General features: G+C 37.1%; 1 protein-coding gene across 1 annotated transcript in view; it reads left to right on the top strand.

The window, feature by feature from the left end:
- The window catches only part of LOC135083359 (zwei Ig domain protein zig-8-like), a 190,914-nt gene that overhangs the window by 145,555 nt on the left and 21,519 nt on the right, over nt 1-23,840 (top strand). The window contains exon 3 of the mRNA XM_063978096.1: nt 11,332-11,465. Within this exon, the coding sequence (XP_063834166.1) occupies nt 11,332-11,465 (134 nt within the window). The remainder of the gene's footprint in view (nt 1-11,331; nt 11,466-23,840) is intronic.

Here is a 23,840-nt window from a genome sequence, read left to right as displayed (position 1 = left end):
CTATCAGGTTAATCAAAACTGTTGAATAAAGCCTAATTTCAAGTATTTTCATACGTAAGTAGTTTCCAAATATTTTTATTATACTATCTGGAATGGAGGCCACGTACCGAAAAACGTAGCGTGAGACGGTCATCCTTATGGTGCAACGACGACCTCTTAAAGGTTGCAGGAAAGCGTTGGATGCAGGCCGCCACATATCGGCGATGTGGAAATCATTGGGCGAGGCCTATTTTCAGCAGTGGACGTCCAGAGGCTGAAATGATGATGATGATGAATTCTATCTGTGTCAACTTTATTATCGGGACTATTTCCACATCTCGTTCCCATCGCTGCAACTCCTGTGTAGCCAGGATCTACAGCTTGACAGCCAATAAAAACCCAACCAGTGAAGGTCATGTTTGTCCCGGGGGAAAGTTAAACTGTCATTGGACCCGCATCGAAATTAATCAGAAGAACATAGGAGGAGTTCGAAGTTAAGGTTCGACTTCTCTCCTTTGCAAAGCGGATGATGATAATTATCAACTTTATTAAATTTAGCAGTTATACTAACCTTATTATTATTAATGAGTAACTTGTCCACCTATTCTTCGCTCTGTACAATATTCACAAAACCTCTTTTCTTCCGATCGTTCGTTCAGTGCAACATTATATCATCGTCCATTTGCTGGATTAATCGCCTGTAAGCAGTTTCTTTGTCGGCTGAGAATGGACAATTTGTTTCAGAGCCCTTGAGTGCTTCTTTAGCCTGGAAATATAATAAGTTTATGTTGCATGAAGTTATGGTCGGAGGTGCTTTAATCGGAGGTATAGAAGCAACTGAAGTTAATTGAGACTGTGATTAAAGAGTGGAAGCACTTTGATGTAGTTGACGGTAAAATTAAATTCCCATTGAAGTTGATGTTTATATCCAAAGTGAAGAAGTATAAAAAGAACCCAAAGGATCATAACAGATTTTTGATTTGATTTGGTGTTTGACAATAGGTTACGAAGATTTTATTTAGTTATATTAAATTACCTCTTGTTACCTACCTTATTTATGTCCTAGTCTTGAATTCGCCGTATAATTTTCCATTTCCAATCTGCCTATGGATCTAAAATCATTCGAGGAGGCCTATATTAGCAGTAGATGTCCTGTGGCTTAAATTGATATTAAAAGAATATTAGTTATTTGTTTTTGCACAAATTACTTGTAGTCCCGTTGGCCTCTTTAACTAAGCTTATATGCTTGTGTCATAAATGGACTCACCAGTTCACCACAATAGTCGAGCGTCAGCGAGATTCAAACCCGGATGACGAGTCGGCCAGTCCGCCCCCTTCACCGTTCTGCTATCGTGGCTTCAAGATGATGATTAACACCTTTTTTCCTCGCACGTGTGTTGCCAGCTTTCCACTCCCCTCATATACCCGGTCTTCATAGCGAAAGAAAGTTTGAGTTTCTCCAAAAAAGGTTATCTGTATTCAAAGAGGGTATCGCAACCGCGGCCGTTTCACTTGACCGAAAAACATTACCACCCAGTATTGAGAAGGCTCGCTTATTGGTACGCCAAATTGTGTTCTATTTACTTATGGGTATAGCGTATTTTAGATTAATTAATAAAGACGCGTGTACGCACAAATATCATCGAGCTAAATACTGGCGTCTTTTGTAGTTGTAACATTACCCATCCTGTTTTGAAAAGACTTGCTTATTAGTACATCAAATGGTGTTCTATTTACTTATTGATAAAGCGTACTATATACGCGACTAATAGTCCTGTTTACCCTTCGTACTAAGCTAAATATGGTTATGTTACAAGTGGGTTTACCACAATTACCGAGCGGCGGCGGAGTTCGAACCAGAGGGTTCCTCAGTTGTCGATGAGTCCGATCTTCACCTTTCGGCTATCGTGACTTGTGGTTATTTTGCAATAAGAATTTGAAATCTGCTGTGCCTTTGACTGTATGAGCTTCTAAACCCTAACTAATTTGATGATGATGACGTTTTACCATTTTGAAAAAATAAATTGGTAAAAGGCAGATTTTCAATATAGAAAATACCTACTCGTTGTCATTCTCCTCGTTTACTTCCTTCGAACCCGTTCGTTACTTCATACTTACATAATATTTTCTCCTCATCTTTTCTATAAAATTTAATTAAAACACCTCTGACACGTTTACTAGGTCATCTGACCACCGATATATTACTCTAAGCGTGAGTTCACACTAAATGCACTAGGACTTGGTTTGTGGCTTGAGCTTGGACTGAGGATAGTAGTTTAACATTTAGATAAAGCGACAAAACTGATCGTTCAGGTGATCCAGAATCTTATGGCAATTCGTCCTGCTCCTAATAAGACCTTGGAACTTCTGCTGACGTTGTAGCCTCGCATGTAAAGCGTCACGCCAATAAGGACTATCGTTTTTTTATACATACATAACCGTTGGCACCACTGTCTTCGCTGCTAGCAAGTGACAGTGACCTTACTGTATAGTAGCGCCAACTGGTGATTGCTAAAACGATTTCCCTCATTGACCTCATTGACATTACCTACCTGTTCGTAGAAAGAAGCAATTTCTGAATAATGATAATTACCTACATACTTAGTAATAAAATTTGCAATAGCCAATAATTTTCTCAAAGCCCTCTAAAAATATCTAACGCCCCACATACTCCCCAAAAGTAAATTTTGCGTAAGTAAAGTATATCTTCGTAACCGCGCCAAGAACATACTGTGAACCGCACCTTACAGATTTCTTCCTTTTAGCACTAAGCTGCTTAGTGTAAAAGTATTAGGTCAAGTGGCAAGAGGGCTTCTGTGCTAAGCCTGTGCCGGTAACTGGTAAAGACTAGACATAACCGGTTAGTTGTGAAAAAATCCGGATATTTAATGCAGTACTTAGAATTAATGTAATCCTTAGTACAATACTGAAGGAAATAGATACTTATTGTATTTAACAGGTTTCGGATATTTGTCGGCCGTTTGGTGTAGTGGTTCAGAACGGACTACTATGCCGAGAGGTCCCGGGTTCGATTCCCGGCCGGGCAGAAATTGAAATGATTAATTTTAATTTCTGTGACGGGTCTGGGTGTGACTATGTATAATATGTATGTATTTAAAAACAAAAGTATATAAGTAGTATATCCGTTAAGCTAGCACCCATAACACAAGCATTAAGTTGCTTACTTTGGGGCTAGCTGGCGCTGTGTGAAATGGTCCAAAGATTATTATTATTATTATTTGAGAACGTGAGTGAGATAAAAGTTTTTCCTCAATTAGGTTAGATTCTACATAAATAGATCCAGTAAGTGAGTAGCGGCAGAGCCGTGAAACGAATTACTGCACCACGATGACAAACCGAAGTCCAACCAGTTCGCTCACGCTGTGTAGGTTTGTTGTTGACACGACAAGAAGAAGAATAGATCCACCACTACTCTTCCCGTGGATGTCGTAAAAGGCGTATAAGGAACTTATTATATGCGAACATCAGACCTTTACCCTTCTGGCCAGAGTGGTGAGTGTAGGCCATATCCTTAATTTGCCTCTGTGAATTAGAAAGGGTCATGCTCCTGCAGTGGAGACTAAATGATGATAACGATGAGTATCATTCATCTTATTATAAAATTAATCTTATAAAAAGTCTGTGACAAATTCATCGACATCAAATTTTCACTATAATTTGGTCATCAGACATCATCAACAGATAACATCATCATCATCATTTCAGTCATAGGACGTCTACTGCTGAACATAGGCCTCCCTCAATGATTTCCACAATGGTCAGTTGGTGCTGCATCCAGTGCTTTCCCGCTATCTTTATGAGGTCGTCGGTCCACCTTGTGGATGGACGTCCTTCGCTGCGCTTTTCGGTAGGCACGTGGCCTCCATTCCCGAAACAGGTAGTCAGTTTTAACTGCTAATCCGCTAACTCGTAGAAAGTTCTTTAATCAGGAACCGTTCCTACCTAGAGTTTCCATCTAAAATTATCATAACACGGCGTGTGAACACAATTACCGGAGCTAATTATAATCAACGCATAACTTTTTATTGCCAACCAAATTTGGGGTCCAAAACTATACAGCTTTAATTAAATAAAGAAGAAAATGGCGGAGCAAAATAGCGAACCGCAATTGTGTTGAGCATCTACTCCCATTGTCATACACCTGACAATGGCACAAACGCCATCCAAAAACCAACCTTAAGGTGTGTCAACGAGATCCAAAATAGCCTGAAGAGTGCTAGTCTTTTAAAAACATCCCCCAAACTCGTAAAAACGGGGTAAATGAGATGTGAACCAGGCGATTTAAGTCTAGCAATTTGGCTAAATGATGGTAGCTTCATTTTAAAGGGTGAGCAGGGATGTAAAAATGGCGAAAGTTATTGTGGACGTGCCAACCCTAATTGAGATATCATGTTGGGGTATAACAAATTTCTGCGTAATGTTGTACAAGACCTTATTTTTATGGTGACATAACCCCCGGATACATAAATAATGGTAATCCACGAGGTTTCGCATGAATCACAATTTTACTGTCAGCGCTGTATTTTATTTGTTTTAGTTGAACGCGCTATTGAAATTGATGGAATGAAGCAATTTTACAGTGATTAATCTTTTTACATGTTTTCCGATCTATTAAACAGCAAAAAGAAGTACATTTGTATTACCTCCACTATCCTAATACGAAATACGAGTAAATTCACTTACTTATCAAAATGTATTCTACGTAAATCCAAATTCATTTATTTTGCAAGTAAGCTCTTTTACATGTCTCAGTATTACTTTATTTTTATTACTTACTAGCGGCCGCCCGCGACTTCGTACGCGTGGATCTCGTTTTACCCCCCCTTCATCTATCTTACGTGGTTCAGATTTTTTCATACAAATGTTTTTTTCCCGCTAACTCCCGTTCCCATGGGAATTTTGCAATATCCTGTTGTAAGTAAGCTTTAAGTTTACTAAGGTACTTGCATGCCAAATTTCAAGAGTCTATCTTACGCGGTTTAGATTTTTTCATACAAATGTTTTTTCTAACTCCCGTTCCCGTGGGAATTTTGCAATATCCTGTTGTAACTAAGCTTTAAGTTTACTAAGGTACCTGCATGCCAAATTTCAAGCGTCTAACTTAAGCGGTTTAGATTTTTCATACAAAAGGATTTTCCCGCTAATTCCCGTTCCCGTGGGAATTCCTAAGTATCCTATAACCTGCCCAGGAGTATGAAGAATAATTGTACCAAGTTTCGTTAAAATCCGTCTAGTAGTTTTTGTTTCTATAAGGAACATACAGACAGACAGACAGACAGACAAAAATTTTACTGATTGCATTTTTGGCATCAGTATCGATCACTAATCACCCCCTGATAGTTATTTTGAAAATATATTTCATGTACACAATTGACCTCTCTACAGATTTATTATAAGTATAGATAATTCATGAGTGAAAAGAAATTTAATAGTGACAGCAAAATTTTATGCTCTAATAATGTGCACAAACTTACTAATAAAATATTGATTAATTGTACTGTCCCTGTGTATTTATTTTTTTGTTCTTGTTCTGTGTGTATATCCATGGACATTTTACACTGCACCTCTAGTCCCAAACTAAGCAAAACTATACTTAGAGCAAAAGTATGGAATCACCCCCTTGTGTTCCTAGCGGTCTTAAGAACTACAGCATTCAAATGTATTGTATGTATGTATCTATGGTATCAATTTTAAGTTTATAATATCACCTTTAAAATGGTACCATTTCATTGATCTTCTAGTACGTAGTCATTGAGTTCTTATGATCGCTCGGAATAAATAAGGTTGATTCCATATTTTTGCTCGCGAGTGGTATTAATATGAACTAGCCGCCCGCGACTTCGTACGCGTGGATACCGTTTTACCCCCTTAGGGGTGGAGTTTCGTAAAATCCTTTCTTAGCGGATGCCCACGTCATAACATCTACCTGCATGCCAAAGAAGAACGGTCACGCCCCATACAAAAAAAACCCAGACCCGACAGAAACGAGACATACCTCAGTTTTTTTGTCATGTCTTAATTAGTTAAATTATATATTTTTTATATTCGAAATCTATGTATAACACCAAAATATTACCCTTTGTTTTTGTTCAGGCGTTATACAAAAACTAATACAAAATGCCTATTTGTCACCAAAATTGGTAAATGTATGTACTTAAATGTCTATTACAGCTGCTATGGAATGTATCTAGGTGACCTGGAGATACAGCCGGATTATACAGGGTGGTTATACATATGGAACGATAAGTGATCTCACTCGATTATTTCTAAACTATACAAGATATCGAAAAACTAGTTACTGATTCTGAACGTGCTTCACGAGCTCTTTCAAATAGTACCAATAATAGGTTACAGATTATGGAAGTTGGTAACATTGAATTTTTGGATTTTGTAACTTCTAGTTTCCACCCTGTATAATCCGGCTGTATCTCCAGGTCACCTAGATACATTCCATAGCAGCTATTTAGGTACATACATTTACCAATTTTGGTGATAAATAGGCATTTTGTATTAGTTTTTGTATGACGCCTGAACAAAAACAAAGGGTAATAATTTGGTGTTATACATAGATTTCGAATATAAAAAATATATAATTTAACTAATTAAGACATGACAAAAAAACTGAGGTATGTCTCGTTTCTGTCGGGCCTGGGTCACAGATGACCGTTCTTCTTTCAGCCCGATCCGTCCAGTGGTTTGGGCTCTGCGTTGATAGATCACTATGTCAGTCAGTCAGTCAGTCAGTCACCTGTGAGTTATATATTTAGATATTTTGTTTTTTCAATTACAAAACTGCTTCACTACGGGCGCGGAGTCTATTGTAACTGGCCTATCTCAACTCAATTTAGACACTGTCATACACAAAGCCAGTGTCAATCCTCAAAAGTTTAACGGACCCGAGTGCTTCCCCCCAAATGTCATATCCGAATCAAATTTGCCCTCCATTAAACGGGTGAAAAGGGCGAGCAACCCCCGAAATCAAGGTATAACAAGGTCATGTCATGGCGCATAGGGATTTTTCAGCCGTGACCTCAATTCGAGATGAAATGACCGAAAGTCGTGGCTGTAATAGCCTAACGATTTTGCAGTTGGACTGCCGATTCGAAGTTCGCTAGTTCGATTCACATCAATTGTGGTAAACTAAAACACAATCCTAGCCCAAGGATGTGCATTTAGCTAAGCTGGCAGGTGTTTTAGATGTTCATCAAAAAAACCTAATGTGTTACTTAAAAAAAGCCTGTCGTTAGGACAAAAGACTTCTTTATTTTTTTATTACTTATTAGTGTTTAAATTTCATACTATGCGTTTGGTTCATTTTCCACTATCCTTACATCCTAATTTTTATATTTACCTATTTGGAAAATAATGAAATCTTTTTGCCTTTTAAGTTTAAATTTAGTGGAGGGTCACGTTAGGTAACATGACATGAAAATACATTGTATTTTGTAGATTTATTTTTTACTTTATAAACCAGAGAAAGCCATGACACTTTTTCTGTCAACGCCTTATGAATAAACATAAATAAAGGGCAAAATTCCGCGAAGCATTTTGCATTTCGGGATTCGTACTCTCTAAATAATTCTTAACCATCCTTTGTTTTCGTTAATTGTATCATTTAACATTCTATTTGAACCCGTTTCTAAAAGCAGAAGTTTAAGGGCGACGTATCCTATACTGTTAGCACTCCAGTTGGGATGAATAAGATACACAGACCAATTTGTTAGTAGATGCTCCGTTTGTGCTTGAGTAAATTCTTTAGCTGGTGCGATGAGTAGAAATACTATAACTGTATTCTAGTGTATTTTGATGACAATGAATTTATTGTTAAAGCAGGAAGGCGCTGGACGCAGGCCGCTATCAACTAGGCAACATGGAAAGCATTGGGGGAGGCTTATGTTCAGCAGTTGACGTTCTATTTCTGAGATGATGATGATGATGAATTGTCAAAGTCAATATAGCCACGATAGCCGAAAGGTGAAGGGGTCGAACTGGCCGACTCGTTATCCGAGGAACGCAGATTTGAACCCCGCTGAAGCTCGACTATTGTGGTGAGCCCACTCGTGACGCAAGCATATTACTTAGTATGAGGGCTAACTGATAGACCGACGATCTGGTGAAGGTCGCGGGAGGTGCCTGGATGCGAGTGGCGCAAGACCGGTCTTTGTGGAAATCCTTAGCGGAGGCCTTTGTCCAGCAGTGGACGTCTTTCGGCTGAAACAAACGCACTAGGGGCTAACGGGACAATAATAATTACTAATTTGTGCAATACAAAATATTACTTAATATCCATAAAATAATTTTTTTTTTACTTAAAAGCTCAGTAGAGTCTCAATATTTTGTGACGTCTATACACATAATTAGTCTATGGGGAACGTTCATTACATTTGCATGTAGTCACTAATTTATTTTGCTTGTGCTCGCTTATTTACCCGTGAGATGTGTTGTTAATCTGTTTAAGTCATTTGGGACAATTAACTCTTAGGTGTATAATCTCTTGATGGATGATAAGATAAGCTACCGATAAAACGCTTAAAATTAATTTATTAATGTGCTTTTAAGAATAATTTATACAAATTAAATAAGTTAAATAAGTTCGCGACGATCTGGTGAAGGTCGCGGGCGGCGCAGGACCGGTCGTTATGGAAATCCTTGGAGGAGGCTTTTATCCAGCAGTGGACGTAATTCGGCTGAAACGACTTACATAAGTCAAATCGATCATTAAAATAAACACCACACACATTGCGATTACCCGAAGATTTGCCCTATTATGATGACGATGTGTGGCCTTGAGCTACGAGTATAACATTTTTTTTTATCTAAAGCAACTTATGATTTTATTTATGAACTTGATATTTTTTTTACTTTATTAATTAAGTACAAAATAGAGTTTCAAATCATTTGAGTTTTGTGGTAGGTTGATATAGCGACATTACCTTGTACAGATGATAGCACTACAGGACATTGACACCTTATATACTTAGTAATGGAGTTGTTTTTTTTTTATTTATTTATTTATATGGCATACCAACAACATATCTATTATACTCTTATGATTAACATTTATGAACATAACATTTCATATCATTCATTTTGCAACAAATATTGTATAGCCTAAAATATATAAATTCAAAGGTGACTGACTGACTGACATAGTGATCTATCAACGCACAGTCCAAACCACTGGACGGATCGGGCTGAAATTTAGCATGCAGGTAGATGTTATGACGTAGACATCCGCTAAGAAAGGATTTTACGAAACTCCACCCCTAAGGGGATAAAACCACAGTAAAATGCTATCTACGCGTACCTACGCAGTCGCGGGCAGCCGCTAGTCTGCACATAAAATAAGTTCGCGCTTCACTGGGCTCTGAATGCGTGTTTGAAAATGATATTAAAGCTGTTGGCTTCGGATTGCGTTGTAAACAGAAAAATCCTGTTAGCAAGTTAATGCCTTGTAATGGAATAATGCTTACTTTATAGATGGGTTAATTTAATAAAACTTGCTCTGTGTTCGAGATACTGCGACTGTGTGACCTACACTTTGGTTTAAACCATAGCATCACTGTGTTTAATATTATAATAGATATTTTCTTTTCTCACTCTCACCACAGAATAAGTAATAGTACAGGTACAGAAGGATTACTCCGCAAGACGATTTAAATAAATGCGAGTCTTGCTGCGACGCGATACAGTGGAATTCAGCTCGCACAGCACTACGTACCTACAATTTTATTCACCTACAAGTTTTGTCTCTTTCTATCGCGTGCCTCTGAACTCTTCTTACGCTGTTAGGGTTGCTGTCTAGTGAAAAAAATAATTAATCTACTTACATGTCATGAGGTACGTACCTCATGACACGTATGTATGTAAGTACGCATTCATTATGGAAAACCTTGGGAGAGGCCTTTGTCCAGCAGTCGACGTCATTTGGCTGAAACGAACGAACGCATTCTGAGCAGTAGTCATGGTAGGTTAGGTTCCTATACTATCCTAAGAATTATTGATTACCTACATGGCCAACATACCTTTCAGCATCTTTGGGAAGCGAAAAAAAAGATAAATCCGGTAGATTTCTTTTCGAATTTAAACACCCGAACGCCGCACAATATTTCTTTCTCTTTATGTCCATTTTTAAATAATACTTCGATCATAGAATTAGGTACTACAACATCCACAACGCACGCCAGCGTATATTTTGTGCCAGCGTCCTGACGGGCGCGCGCGTGACACTCGACTGATATAATACCCGCCGGCGGGGCGCTTCGCTGTAGGTAATTATCGGATGTACCGCGCGGAGTGAGCCAGGCCTGCTCTCACGATGGATTTTACCTTTAATAAAAGTTGTTCATTCTCTTTAGTTGAACCCCTTTTGTTTTAACAGCTGTTTTAAAAACAAACCTGTGTTTTTAAATTTATTTTCGTGTTTTTTTCAGTCAGTAGGACCTTTCGACTGCGTTGCTGCAACCGCGACTGTCTTAAGCAGATAGATACAACAAAATACCAACTACATTGAGAAGCTCCTCCTTTTTGAAGTCGGTTAAAAAGAGCTTGTTGTACCTGACAACCTAAATAACTTAAAAGCAAAATGAGGCAAGCAAAATGACAGCTACATTTACTTGACATAAAAATGTATTTTTTCATAAAAATACACACGTTTATTATAGCAAGCTGGAAATGTATTCCAGTATGAAGAGATAGGGAAAACGCCATCGCTAAAAACCTGGCGTTATTTGATTTTATCATGGCATTCTTTCTTCTGATTATACATAACACAGTCATATTCAAGGAAAAAAAACGTAAAAATAAATAGACCATAATAAAAAGAGGGTACCTATCTGCATTTACAGCGAGAAATACGAATTCTAAGATAGTCGTAACTTTTAATGAACTTATTATTTTAATTTAACGTATAAACGTTTAAAAGCACTTACTTTAGTATATTCTGGAAAACCATTTGAAATAATATAGTTCTCGTTTTTACTAGTTCTTTCTACGACTTCGTAGTCATTGAATTTTATTCCTTTGATTAATTCAATAACTTTAAAGAATACCTACTAAAGTTTTATTGAAATTGGATTAGTGCAAACGCATACCTTTATGACAAACTAACTTAGTATTATTTTGAATGTAAATAGGACTTTGGATTTCAGGTATACGTTGTTATAACGAAAACTTCTATATCATAGAAATCTGAGTTTTCACCAGATGGGATAGGATGATAGCCAGCCGCTCTCGAGTTTTAATCAGACTAACGAACATCAATTCATTTTTATTTATATAGAAGATAGAAGATTAGAAACTTCTAACTTATTTCCTTCTCTCTTGTTACAGGGAGTGCCCACTACGGCGAGGACAGCGTGGGCTCGTTTCCATACTTCGAGTACAACGTCCCCAGGAATGTGACCACAGTGGTGGGTCAGACCGCCTTCCTGCACTGCAGAGTGGAACAGCTAGGAGATAAAGCGGTAAGTTAGCCTTTAGTACATTAGCAATAGAGTACACTTTTGATGGGGCAGCAAGGTTCTGGTGTGGAGGCCACGTACTGGGAAACAGCGGCCTTAAACAGGTAACAGGAAGGCGCTGGATGCAAGCAGCTACCAACCAAGCGATGTGGAAATCATTGGGAGGCCTATGTTCAGCAGTGGACGTCCTGTGGCTGAAAATTATGATGATGACACTTAGTTTCCTAGTAGGTAAAGAATACTCTTCTTGCACTGCAGAATCGAAAAGCTAAGAGATAAACGGTAAAATAGTCTAAAACCCACTAAATTGCCAAACTTCAATGGCAGTAGGCGGATTAAAATGTCATAGACCTGATGGCCCTTGAGGCGGAAATTTTCTCGAGTGGCCACCACAGATCGGAAGACTTACGCCCGTGTTCACAAAACATTACTATGAGGTCTTACAGTGCGCGTGGCACAGGGTAACACACGAACCAATCACAGAGCTCTATTCAACGCTGTGCGTTTAATTTGCTGCTTCACTTAAGCAAGCATCTTTTCTGAATACGAGCGTTAGTGTGCTCGTAGATAGGCCTCCTTCTCTATGAACCGACGATCTAGTAACGGTCGCAGAAAGAATGCGGGCAGCGCAGGACATATTGTCAAGGAAATCTTTGGCCGAGGTCTTTGTGCAGCAGTGGACGTCATTTGACTGAAACGAACGAACGAAATATGCCTTATTTATTTGGAACAAAGACCTGGTGCCTCGTAATATAGGCCGTGAGAAAACAGGCATTACAGTCTATCGATTAGTCTATTTTAGAACAACGGATCTCGACTGGTGAAAATAGATCAAGGCTTTGAGTCCAGTAGGGCTGCCAACATCAGTTATTTATGTATAATTTATGTATGTATTTACAAAAAAAAAGTATTTAAGTATGTTTGTATCCGTTGTCTAATACCCATAGTACAAGCTTTGCATAGTTTGGGACTAGAGGCGCAGTGTAAAATGTCCAATGATATTTATATGATATTGATATTTTTTTATTTTATAAATCTATTCAACATTTAGCAGAAAGTTTATTTCCATTTATGAAGATTTTTATGGCATCAGTTGAACAGTTTTGTTTATTTATTTAAAAAGCCCTTCTGAAGACTTTTACCGATTGACAGATTTTCTAACGAATTTTCCTCATTGATACCATCCTTTCTGAGGTACTTCAAAAGGATGGAGGAATTTCAGACTACCTACATTGGAGAAGTATGATGATAACTAGTATAGCTTTTCCAAATTGAATTACGTTCATTACTAACGTCAAATGCAAAAAAGTAACTTTAAAAAATACTCAGAATTCAAGAAAAAGATGAGCGTTCTCAGAAATTTAAACTTAATGACTAATAAACTTTATGGTCGTGAAAATAAAAATGATAGATGAATTTAATACAGGAATTATTAATTTACTGTACGTAGGGATACTATGACATGTTGGCAGGAATTCTTTTTTTAATTTGAGTAAAATATTCACAATATTTAATGTATTCAAATTAAAATTGTCTTTATTGTGAAATCACAGGTACATAAGTAGGTAAGTAAGGTCATAAAGATTTTTTAATAAATCAGCTGTGTTCTACCGCATGGGCATACAATATGGAAAGGTTTAGGTTCTATGGAAAGATTTTGTATGTTTTTGGATACTCAGAAGTTGGTAACCCTAGATCCGAGCCATTTACATTGGATGTTATGCAAATACTTTGAGACCTGCACTGTTAAGTCTGGGATTCATTGGCCTGGCACACGGCACGTCAAAATACAACGCATCTTATGCAGTTTTATTACGTGCTACTTTGCAATAAAATAGTTCTGGTAGCTAACGTGGATAGTAGCTGAATCTTTATTTGATACTAGCGGCCGCCCACGACTTCGTACGCGTGGACCCCCATTACCCACTTAGGAGTTGAATTTTAGAAAATCCCGTCTCAGTGAGCACTTACGTTCTAAAAGGAACTCACATGCAAGATTTGAGACTCCTAGCACTTGTAGTCTTTGAGATTTCGTGATGAGTGAGTGAGTCTACCTACCTACCTTTCGCTTTTATAGTTGTATAGATTTTCCAGTGACTTACTCTTTTGAAGTTGTATATCTGAATGGCACCAAAAATATTGGAATCAGTGCTATAAACAAACAGTACCTATTCCAATGAGTACCATTGAATTTTCCTCACAAATAAAACCTCATCACAATAATTCAGACAGCTTCACTAAGTACTTAAGTCATTTGTAGCATACTATCACCCGTATTCACAAACGATGCTTGCTTAAGTGACGCAGCAAATCGAACGCACAGCGTTGAATCAAGCTCTATGATTGGTTCGCGTGTGACCTTTTGCCTCCACACGCACTGTGAGACCTCATAGTAATGTTTGTGAATACGGGCGTATGTTTACCAAAGCGCCCGTTTCTATTGGCCTAATTTTCTAAGGCTGTTGGTCAAATATATACAGGCTTTAATGCCACAAATCTACACTTAAAAGATTTGTGGTATTTACAGTATACGAATGAATACTTCAACCATTTCAGTAACCATGTAAGGACAGAAATACAAATTAAATAGTAGTAATCTCCCTTAAGCACAAGTAATTTTCTTCCAATCTAGGTCCACCTGCTTTAGTTTTAAAGTCCAAATTACCACTTCCAACCAAAGTGATTTCTAGAAAACACTTTATTACCGAACTACCTACTTTCCTAGAGTATACAATGATTGTATCTCATCTTATCGAAACCTTTGAGGCCCATTGAGGAGGGTTTTCCTTCAAAAGGGCCCATTTCGACCCTTCGCGATCGTGAAACGGACTCCGTGAATGACAGAGCTCTTGCCCTAGTTTGGATACATGAATCTAATTCTAGATCCTCTAATTTGAATAGAAACCAAATAGGCTATAAAGGTTTCGTTCAATTTTAAGCAGATACTGAAAATGTTGACTGATTTTATATCTAAGAAAAAATGGAAATGCGTAAAATGTTACACAATGCCAATTAGTCCCAAATCAAGCACGGTTTGTATCTAAGGAGTAGATGTCAACAAACATAGAAATAAGGATAATAGAAATAAATTCGTACACAAACGTGTGTACTATATTAAACAAAGATCGATCATTGAACCCACGAACTCTAGCGTAGTCCAGTAATCATATTAAATTGGTTATTTGTATCAGTAACTCAATAATACAATTAGATGTAAGACTAGGCGCAGACCATTGATTTTTAGTTGGCCGATAGTGTGCCCGATTTTAATTTTTGTATGAAGAATCGGCCATATCAAATCGGGTTAATGTGCGCTCTTCCATGGCCATACTGATCAACTGCCCGACTAAACTATCGGCCGACGAAAAATTGATAGTCTGCGCCTAGGCTAAAGGTTCTTCACCATAAAGATACAAACAATAATAGACAATTGACATAAACGAGCAATAAAATTATTCGAATTGAAATCTCAGTGTTTTCACGATAACCTAAATTCTAAAATAACGCTGGTTATAAACAAAAACAAAATTTCAAATTCAAATCGCACCGTCTCCAAGACAATATTTCCACAGTTCATGACCAACTGCAATAAAATGCAGCCATGTTTGAAAAACTCGTTCTAAATCCAATCGTAGACGTTCAGCCCCCTTAGACAAAACGCACTTTTTGATCGAATCGAAAATCGAATCCGTCAAAACTCCATACAAAAAAGGGGCTTTTCGACCACTTTTCGACTGGTTTGCGATTATAATTTGCACTTTGTCTAGACCCACAGAAAACACTAATAACTGTCAAAAGGAACGGTATGACGTAGCGTTGCGGTATGTTGATTTCGGAAAATATTCAGGATATCGATAGTATCGCTAAATGCAATACTTACTATCGATAGGGCATTCTGAGCAAAACTATTGATAACGGCAGGTTAGTACAGACAGACCTGCTCGCTCATTACTGGTACGAAAGCATGCTTTTATTGAGCAAAGTACTCATTAGTAAACGTGTACGGGACTATTCCCACCTCTCGTTCCCACCACTGCAACTCTTGAGACAAATTAGTAAACGTGTGTCGAAAAATTGCCAGTAAGCATGCTTATTTTCAGCGTGCTGAAAAATCTACCGACGTTTGATTTTCGAGCATGCTTCCCGAGGCACGGGTAGAGCGCATCTGATTGGGTTTTGAGCATGCTTATTTATGATTATGCTTTAAACAAGCATGTTTATTGCTAAGTAATTTTCCTAAGGATCGTCAAGGAGTGTTTTGTCTAATAACTCGTAGCGACAATTTGACTGGTACACTACCATATCGATACTATTATTTGCCTTTACTATCGATAGTGTACTATCGAAAAGCAACACTAAACTAACGTTTATTGGCAGACCTCCAGGCGGTATTGGAAAAATTACATTTCAAAATAAACCACGCCATTTTTCTCGTCAATGAGCTATGAGACTCATTATTGCACTGTTACCGCAATTGGATGCTTTTCTGCTATCGTTTCTTTGATCCATCCACTTGTGTGGGGCATTGTTCCCTCAATGGTTCTCACTTTATAAACTTTCCCCCGGGACAAACTTGACCTTTATTGGTTGGGTTTTTATGGCGGTCAAGCTGTAGATCCTGGCTACACAGAAGTTGCAGTGGTAGGAACGAGAGGTGGGAATAGTCTAGTTTATAAAGTTGTGCTGGGATAAACATTAATGACTTACTTGACTTATGGTCCTATGTCCCCTAGATGGGGCAGAGGGCGTCCACAACAGTCCTCCATCTCGTTAATACTATTTTGTTTTTCCCCAAAAACATTAATACTATTTTGTTTTTCCCCAAAAACATTAATACTATTTTGTTTTTCCCCAAAAATAGGCTCTTAGGTACCTGTGAAATTTCCGTTTCACTATCTTCTTCTTATTGCTTAAAATTCATTTATTGTTTAAAATTTAGTCACTTTTATGTCTAGTGCAATACAATATGCATATGCAATACAAGCCACTCAAGCCGCTCATCTGGTAGAATTTTCACGGTGAAATATTTTTTCAAATAATTGGCCCAGTAGTTTTGGAGCTTATTAAATACGAACAAAATAATGAAATCTTTGCTTTTTAGTGTAGATATTAGCACAGATATTAGTATCAACTCGGTGTCGGTAAAAAAATGTCTTCGTTAGTTCAGCAAATATGGATTTTTTTTTCATTATGTTTATTTGTCTTTTCTAATTTTTTTATTATTTGTTGGCATTTTTTGTGTATTTTATGTATTTTTTTAGTATCGCCTGTTATTTAGCATTATTACTGTTTTTATTTTATCAGGATATACCACTTAGTTTAAAAGTTATTACGTTTTTTTTTACAATAAGTACCTAATTGGAATCATTGGAACACGAAGCGATTTGGCAAGCACTTAAAAACCAAGGTGTAGAATGTAAATACATCAGAATTCTTAAACACATTTATGAAAACAGCAAAGCCAAAATCAAGCTAGAAAAGCAAGGTAAGGAAATAAGAATAGAAAGAGGTGTACGTCAGGGCGACCCAGTATCACCTAAACTGTTCACTGCTGTTCTGGAAGAGGTGTTCCAAAAATTAGATTGGGAGAAATGTGGACTAAATATCAATGGTGAATACCTGTCGCACTTGAGATTTGCAGATGATTTGATTATCATCTCGCAATCAGGGGCAGGGTTACAGACTATGCTGAATGATTTGGATACAGAGAGTCGTAAAGTTGGATTAATCATGAATACAGAAAAAACTAAGGCGGTGGGCCTCAGAATGAACATGGACAAGACAAAAATCATGTCTAATGTCCGTGTTGCACCCACTCCTCTGAAGGTTGGAGACTCTACACTCGAAGTTGTTGATAATTATGTATACCTGGGACAAACAGTCCAGTTAGGTAGATCCAACTTCGAGAAAGAGGTCAATCGTCGAATCCAACTCGGATGGGCAGCGTTCGGGAAGCTTCGCCATATACTCACGTCCGAAATACCGCAGTGCCTCAAGTCGAAAGTATTCGACCAGTTCGACGAAACCTATCCAGTTGCAGCGAGGGGTAAGACAGGGAGACGTCATATCTCCATATTATTATTATTAATTGGAAGAAAAAAAATGCTATAAAAAATTTAAAAAAAATCTCAAAAATTTTTTGACCTCTTTTTTGTCGATAAAAATAGGTCTAGTTTCATCTATTTTCATATGTACACTTTAACGTGACTCACACTGTATATCGTCACCGTCGTGGCAGAATTAAATAACTGACAAAACCAAAGTTGCGAGATATTCACGTTTTTGTGTTTTTTTTCGTTAAAAATGGCGATAACTTTTAAGGGTGACAATATTTTACTGTCGGTCTTTTGATATTTTATACAGCAAAATTTACCTTTATTAATTCAATATTCTTCGATGATGTTACTTTGTATTATTTTAAATAAAAAAATAAAAATGTAATTATTTAGTTTTGCCACAACCGTATTTTACAACGGGGAATTATAAAACGAGCGACTAAAAAAAAACTTTGCGACTGATGATGGCATACTGTTTTAATACCTTGAGCGGTATGAATTTGAGTAAGCGAAAAATTTACCAAACTAACGACGAATATTGATCAATAATAAAATCCAGAACGAGCTTACAAAATGTGGGTTTTGATTATTACATTTCAGACATAAAAATACTATCCGGGCGACTAAATTACTAAGTGAGCGACTAGAAATACAGAGAGGGCAACTTTAATATGAAGATACATTAGATTTTTCTAATTGAGGTTTTACTGAACGAACTACAAAAAAGTTAATTCTAAGCAAAGTTTTGTGAGCTGCTTTATTAATGATTATTGGTTACTGATATTATATTTGAGTCTCATGTTTTTTATTTTGATACGCTTTATTAATGAAAACTACAGATTGTTACAGCGCGCGAATTCGAATGGGGGCGGGGCGACTGTCCCGAATTTTTAACAAAATATGTATGCAAACACGTTTTGGGTCTAGCAATTCGGCTCAAACTAACAACAACGCCACTGGAAGCAAAACTGATACCTATTGGACAAAAAAGAAAACGAGGCCGGCCCGCTAAGTCCAACCCAGCACTTATCATACAGTGACGATGAGTAGGTAGAGCTCCTCAATCCTCATAGGTACCAATGAACCTTATTAATAAGATTACTTTTTTTTGGGTCGACAGAAGCGACTTATTTTATTTTGTTTTTTTTTTGTTGATTCGATTTAAGAAAATACAAATTTATTTCATTTTTCGTAATACATTGTTTCATTTGATTACCTACCCTTGAATTTTAATGATTTATTTTTTTCGCTACTAGAATAGTGTTCCGTCAAATATTTATTTCATAAGATCATTTTTTATTTAAATGTGGGCTCATAATACGCTGCTCATAAAAGTATTTTTCAAAGTAGTTTTTGCATTCGAAACATTTCATTAAAGTTCAAAATACCGCTCAGTATAAAAAAAGCATTTGCCAAATATTGAAAAAAATGCAGGACCTAACGTTGACACTCAATCAAATATTAGGTCGCTCAAATATTATGAAGCTTCTCATTTTGTATTTTAAGGAACTCATTTTTTTTTAGTAAGTTGCTATTCTTTTGATTTTTCGTCACTCGCACTCAGTCGCTCACTTAGTAATTCTTTAGCCCACATTAATTATTTTTGACACTTACAACATAAATTTACAGTCACTCGTTTAAATACTACCCTTTTACAACTAAGTTGCAGTTATTTAGTTTTTGCATGTCACTTATTTAGTTTTGCCACAACCAAGGTATTACAAAAACGAATATTTCCATTGAATAAGTACACTTCGATGGGTGCCTGGAATAAAGCCGCAATAGCCATAGCAGCAGTTTTCCGATTAAGCGATTTTCGTAATCTGGGGGTCCCTATACACCTTGTGATTTTTTTTCAGAATTTTATCTTTGAAACTGGCTGATTTACCAAAAGCACTATGGATATTGAATCGTTATTCCCGGAAATTTGTTTACCAGAATAATCGTGGCATGTTCAATGTTAAAAGTTTTATTTCAAACTTCTACAAGTAACGGCCATTGCGGCTTTGTTCCCCGAAACAAACTATGTGTACCAAGTCACAATAAACATTACCTACTTGTACAATTTCTTTAAACTTTCTTAAGTAATAATACTTCATGGTGTTCTTCTATGCAATAAAAATATGTTGATTGGATTTACATTAAGCAATGCTGTGTACCTACCTGACAACTGCTGGACTGGAACACAGTAATGCTGTCAACATTATTGTTATGGCGACAGACTTAGGAAGATAAAGGGGACTTAGGAAGAGAAGAAGGAGGGATATTTGGTTTATATTCATTAAAGCTTATTTATAATAACAATATGTTTCGGCATTGGAGGTAGGAAGCCATAGTTTCTCTGTAGTTGAAGTTTCCTTCTACCTTGAGCCTGATCACAGTTTCCACCAGGTGTGATAAAGGGCAAAAGCTTCCTTGCTGAGAATAAAAACATGTTCTGTTCAGTTATTGTCTCTAAATCTGTTCTACGTAATGTAAACTTAGAAGATTGCCCATATTAATTCACTTTAAGAAAGTCAAAAACATTTAGCGACTTACCACTTTAGTGGAGCGATTACAAAAATAGTGCCCTATTAAGTACATGTTTTTTTTGTATTATTATGAATGTCCAGAAAACTGCGCAGTTTTTAAAATTATTTTAGACCTATGAAAGTTCTCATTTTTTATTATTTAAACATTTAAGTTGAAATTTTGAGAATGTTCTGCTAAAAGCATTTTTTTTATGTTTCTAGCAAAAATTTTGAATCTTGCATCAAAGATAGGAAGGTGAATATTTTTTTCAAACATTTGCAATTAATAGCGATATTGTCAAAATAAAGAAATCTGAGATAAGTCAACCCGAAATAAAGATAAGTTGTTTTAAAGCCTACTAGGTCATGAAATTGAAAAAAAGTTACAAAATTATTGATAACTTCTAAACTACGAAAAAGCCGCGGGCAAAAGCGTGTAATATTATAATATTATCATTATGTACTAATGAATTCCACTACTTTATATAAAGATATTAACGAAACACTCTAGATATTCAACTTTGTACTCATTTCGATACGGACCATATGAACATATAATGTACACAGCATTCACCAGTACATTTTCCAAGTCGATCATTAAATTCAAGCAAACCGCTATTACTGTATTCGCCATACATCCTTCAGATCAGCGCACAACGCTGCAATGCACTATTGCTGTATGATTACTTTTGCACTTTTTACCGGAATAAAACCACAATGGACTCTTACGGAACCGACTTTCAAAGTATGAAGCGGCAATATGTATTTCTACCTTTTTTAAGGTATATTCTAAGTACTATAACCTTATGCACATTATATGTTACTCCAGAAAAAATAACGCATCGTTTGATATACAAACCATTTGGATACGCCTCGTAGTTTAGTTATTATTCAAAAATTTCACTAAATCTCTTCTCCTGTAAAATTGTGTTTTGTCGATTGCGGCTTTATTCCAGGCACCCATCGACTTGTTTAATTTTGCCACACTTTTATTGACCTAAATGTTGATTTATTCATTTTATTTTATTTGTTTTGTTAATGCGATTTTAGTCAAAATCTGTAAAATTGTTATTATATTGTAAATAATACTAGAATATACCTACTTATTAAATACTTATAAATGTTTAACAAATTGGTATGGTAACCATCAACATCAGATTCCTATAACATTGAAATTAAATTGAAAGAACCAACATCAAAATGAATATCAAAATTAAAATAATCCAAAAACAATAATACTGTAATAGGGATCTCTCCCTAGGGATCCATAGGGATCCCTTACCCTCAACGTCATGGCAGAACGACGTTCAATGTCACTGCAGATCTCCGTTGACGCTAAGGCACATCCGCAGCTCAATAGACAGATATGGAAGTCCTTGCGACATGATGTTCGCAACTTTAATACAAATAGTATTAAAGAGGCGATAGAGCGGAACCAAGGCCCGAAAGTGTTCGCTAGAGACAACTCTATTGAGCGAAACTAGCTGACGAAGCTGAAGACTGTGGAAGGTGGTGTAACGTCAACAAAAGCCGAGGTTCTGGGTGAGATTGAAAAGTTTTATGGACAGCTATGTACCTCGACGAAGATATTGTGGATATCAGCATTATCAGCCTATACGAGATTAGGATGGCTCTCAAACACCTAAAGAACAACAAGGCACCAGGTCATGACGGGATAACCTTCTGAACATTGAAGTCAAGTCCTTCAGAGACTATTTAACTTCGTCTTACTCCAGGGAACAACGCCAGAGGCATGGGACAGAAGCGTGGTGGTACTCTTCTTCAAGAAAGGGGATAAAACCTTGCTGAAGAATTACTGACCCATCTCGCTTCTGAGTCATGTCTACAAGCTGTTTTCGAAAGTTATCACGAATGATCTCGCGCGTAGGTTCGATGACTTCTTGCCTCCCGAACAAGCCGGTTTCTAAAAAGTATCGGTACATATCGAGGTGCTGAAGTGCTTGTACAGAAACGCCACCATGTTGGTCCGAGTACAGGAGTGGAGTACGAGGGCGATTCCTCTGCAGCGAGGCATGAGGGAGATGTTATATCTCCAGATCTCCGAAACTATTCACCGCTGCATTGGAAGACGCTTTCAAACTCCTGGAATAGAAAGGATTCGGCACAAACATCAACGACGAGTACATCATTCACCTTCGGTTTACCGACGATATTGTGTGGTCATGGCAAAATCACTGGAAGACCTCGGCACAATGCTCGAAGACCTTAATCTCCCAAAAGGTAGGCCTTCGGGTGAACAACATGGAAAAACGAAGCTTTTGTCGAATGTCTATGTTGCGCCCTACCCAGTTTCGGTTAGGAGCTCGAATCTCGAGATTGTTGACAAGTATGTCTACCTCGGACAAACGTTTCAGCTAGGTAGAGAAAAAGGTCGAATCCAACTCGGCTGGGCAGCATTCGCGAAACTACACAACATCCTTTCGTCCAAAATATCTCAGTGCCTAAAGACGAAAATCTACAATCTGTATGTGTTACCACTGATGACGGCTCGGGAACGTGGCCTCTTACTATAGGCCTTATAAATAAGCTCAAAGTTGCACAGCGTGCTTTGAAGAGTGCTATGCTCAGTTTTTCTGTACAAGAGACAGGGCACATAGTACGCAGAACTGACAGACGATGGGGTAGCAAGGTTTTGGAGTGGAGGGCACGTACCGGAAAGCACAACGTGGACTTCATAAAGGTAGCAGGAAAGCACTGGATGCAGACCGCTACCAGCCGGTCATATTGGAAATCATTGGGGGAGGCCTATGTTCGGCAGTGGACGTCCTATATGGCTGAAATGATGATGATGATGAAGGTAACTATCCAGATTCAACATCTAAGTAATGAACATTAAAATTAAAAGTAACATTTAAAGTAATGTTACAAAAATGAAATAAATCAAAAACACAATTGTACGAGTATTTTGAAGCAATATTTCGGATTGAGTTGTGGCAGAATTAAATAAAGTCACTTATTGACTTTCTTAGTACAAGTATTTTGAAGCAATGTTTTGCAGTGAGTTGTGGCAGAATTAAATAAAGTCACTTATTGAGTTTTGCCACGTAAATTTTACAACAAACAGAGTTGTAATTTATGGTCAATAGTTTCACTAAACTGAAGATATCTTTGGAAATATCATAGATATTGCCACGAGAGTAAGACCAAAATATAGGTAACACTTTCTACTATACAAAAAGTGGAAAAAGTGATTTTTGCCAAAAGTGTCAGTTATTTAATTCTGCCACGACGGTGACGATATGTAGATTTTATGATTATTTTTAAAATTTATTTAAATTTATTCATTAGTATCCTTATCATTTCAATACAAGCTAAGTTCATTTCTTTAATTAATTAACCAACTTCAAAAAAGGTGGAGGTTACTATGTTTGGCTGTATGATTTTTTTTTCTATGTATGTTTGGTCACCGATTACTCCGTCAATTGTGGACCGATTTTAGTGTAATGTTTTCGTAATGAAGTACGTGCTAATTTACTTTAAAGATGTTTTCTTAGCCACTTAAAGTAAATAAACGTAAATAAATTACACGGTTAATGCTCTGCTAATAGTTTTTAGATGTATCGTTCATGAATATTAAATTACTCTCTAATGGAAAGTAAATTAACTGTGGTTAGAGGTTCTTAGTGCTGCCTACACTTTTGCTAAAGTAGTAAAGGTTATTATACCTTCAAGGATAATAAATAGTAACTTAATACAGGAAAAGAATCTGGAAATCATAGGGTAGGCCTATTGTTCAGCAGTGACGTCCTATGGCTGAAATAATTGGTGATGATGATGAAGGAAAATGTATG

This window comes from Ostrinia nubilalis, chromosome 23 (genome assembly GCF_963855985.1).
Source record: "Ostrinia nubilalis chromosome 23, ilOstNubi1.1, whole genome shotgun sequence".
Classification (NCBI taxonomy): Eukaryota; Metazoa; Arthropoda; class Insecta; order Lepidoptera; family Crambidae; genus Ostrinia; species Ostrinia nubilalis.
Note: the sequence above shows the minus strand (reverse complement) of the source record. Positions and strands in the feature narration are given on the sequence as shown.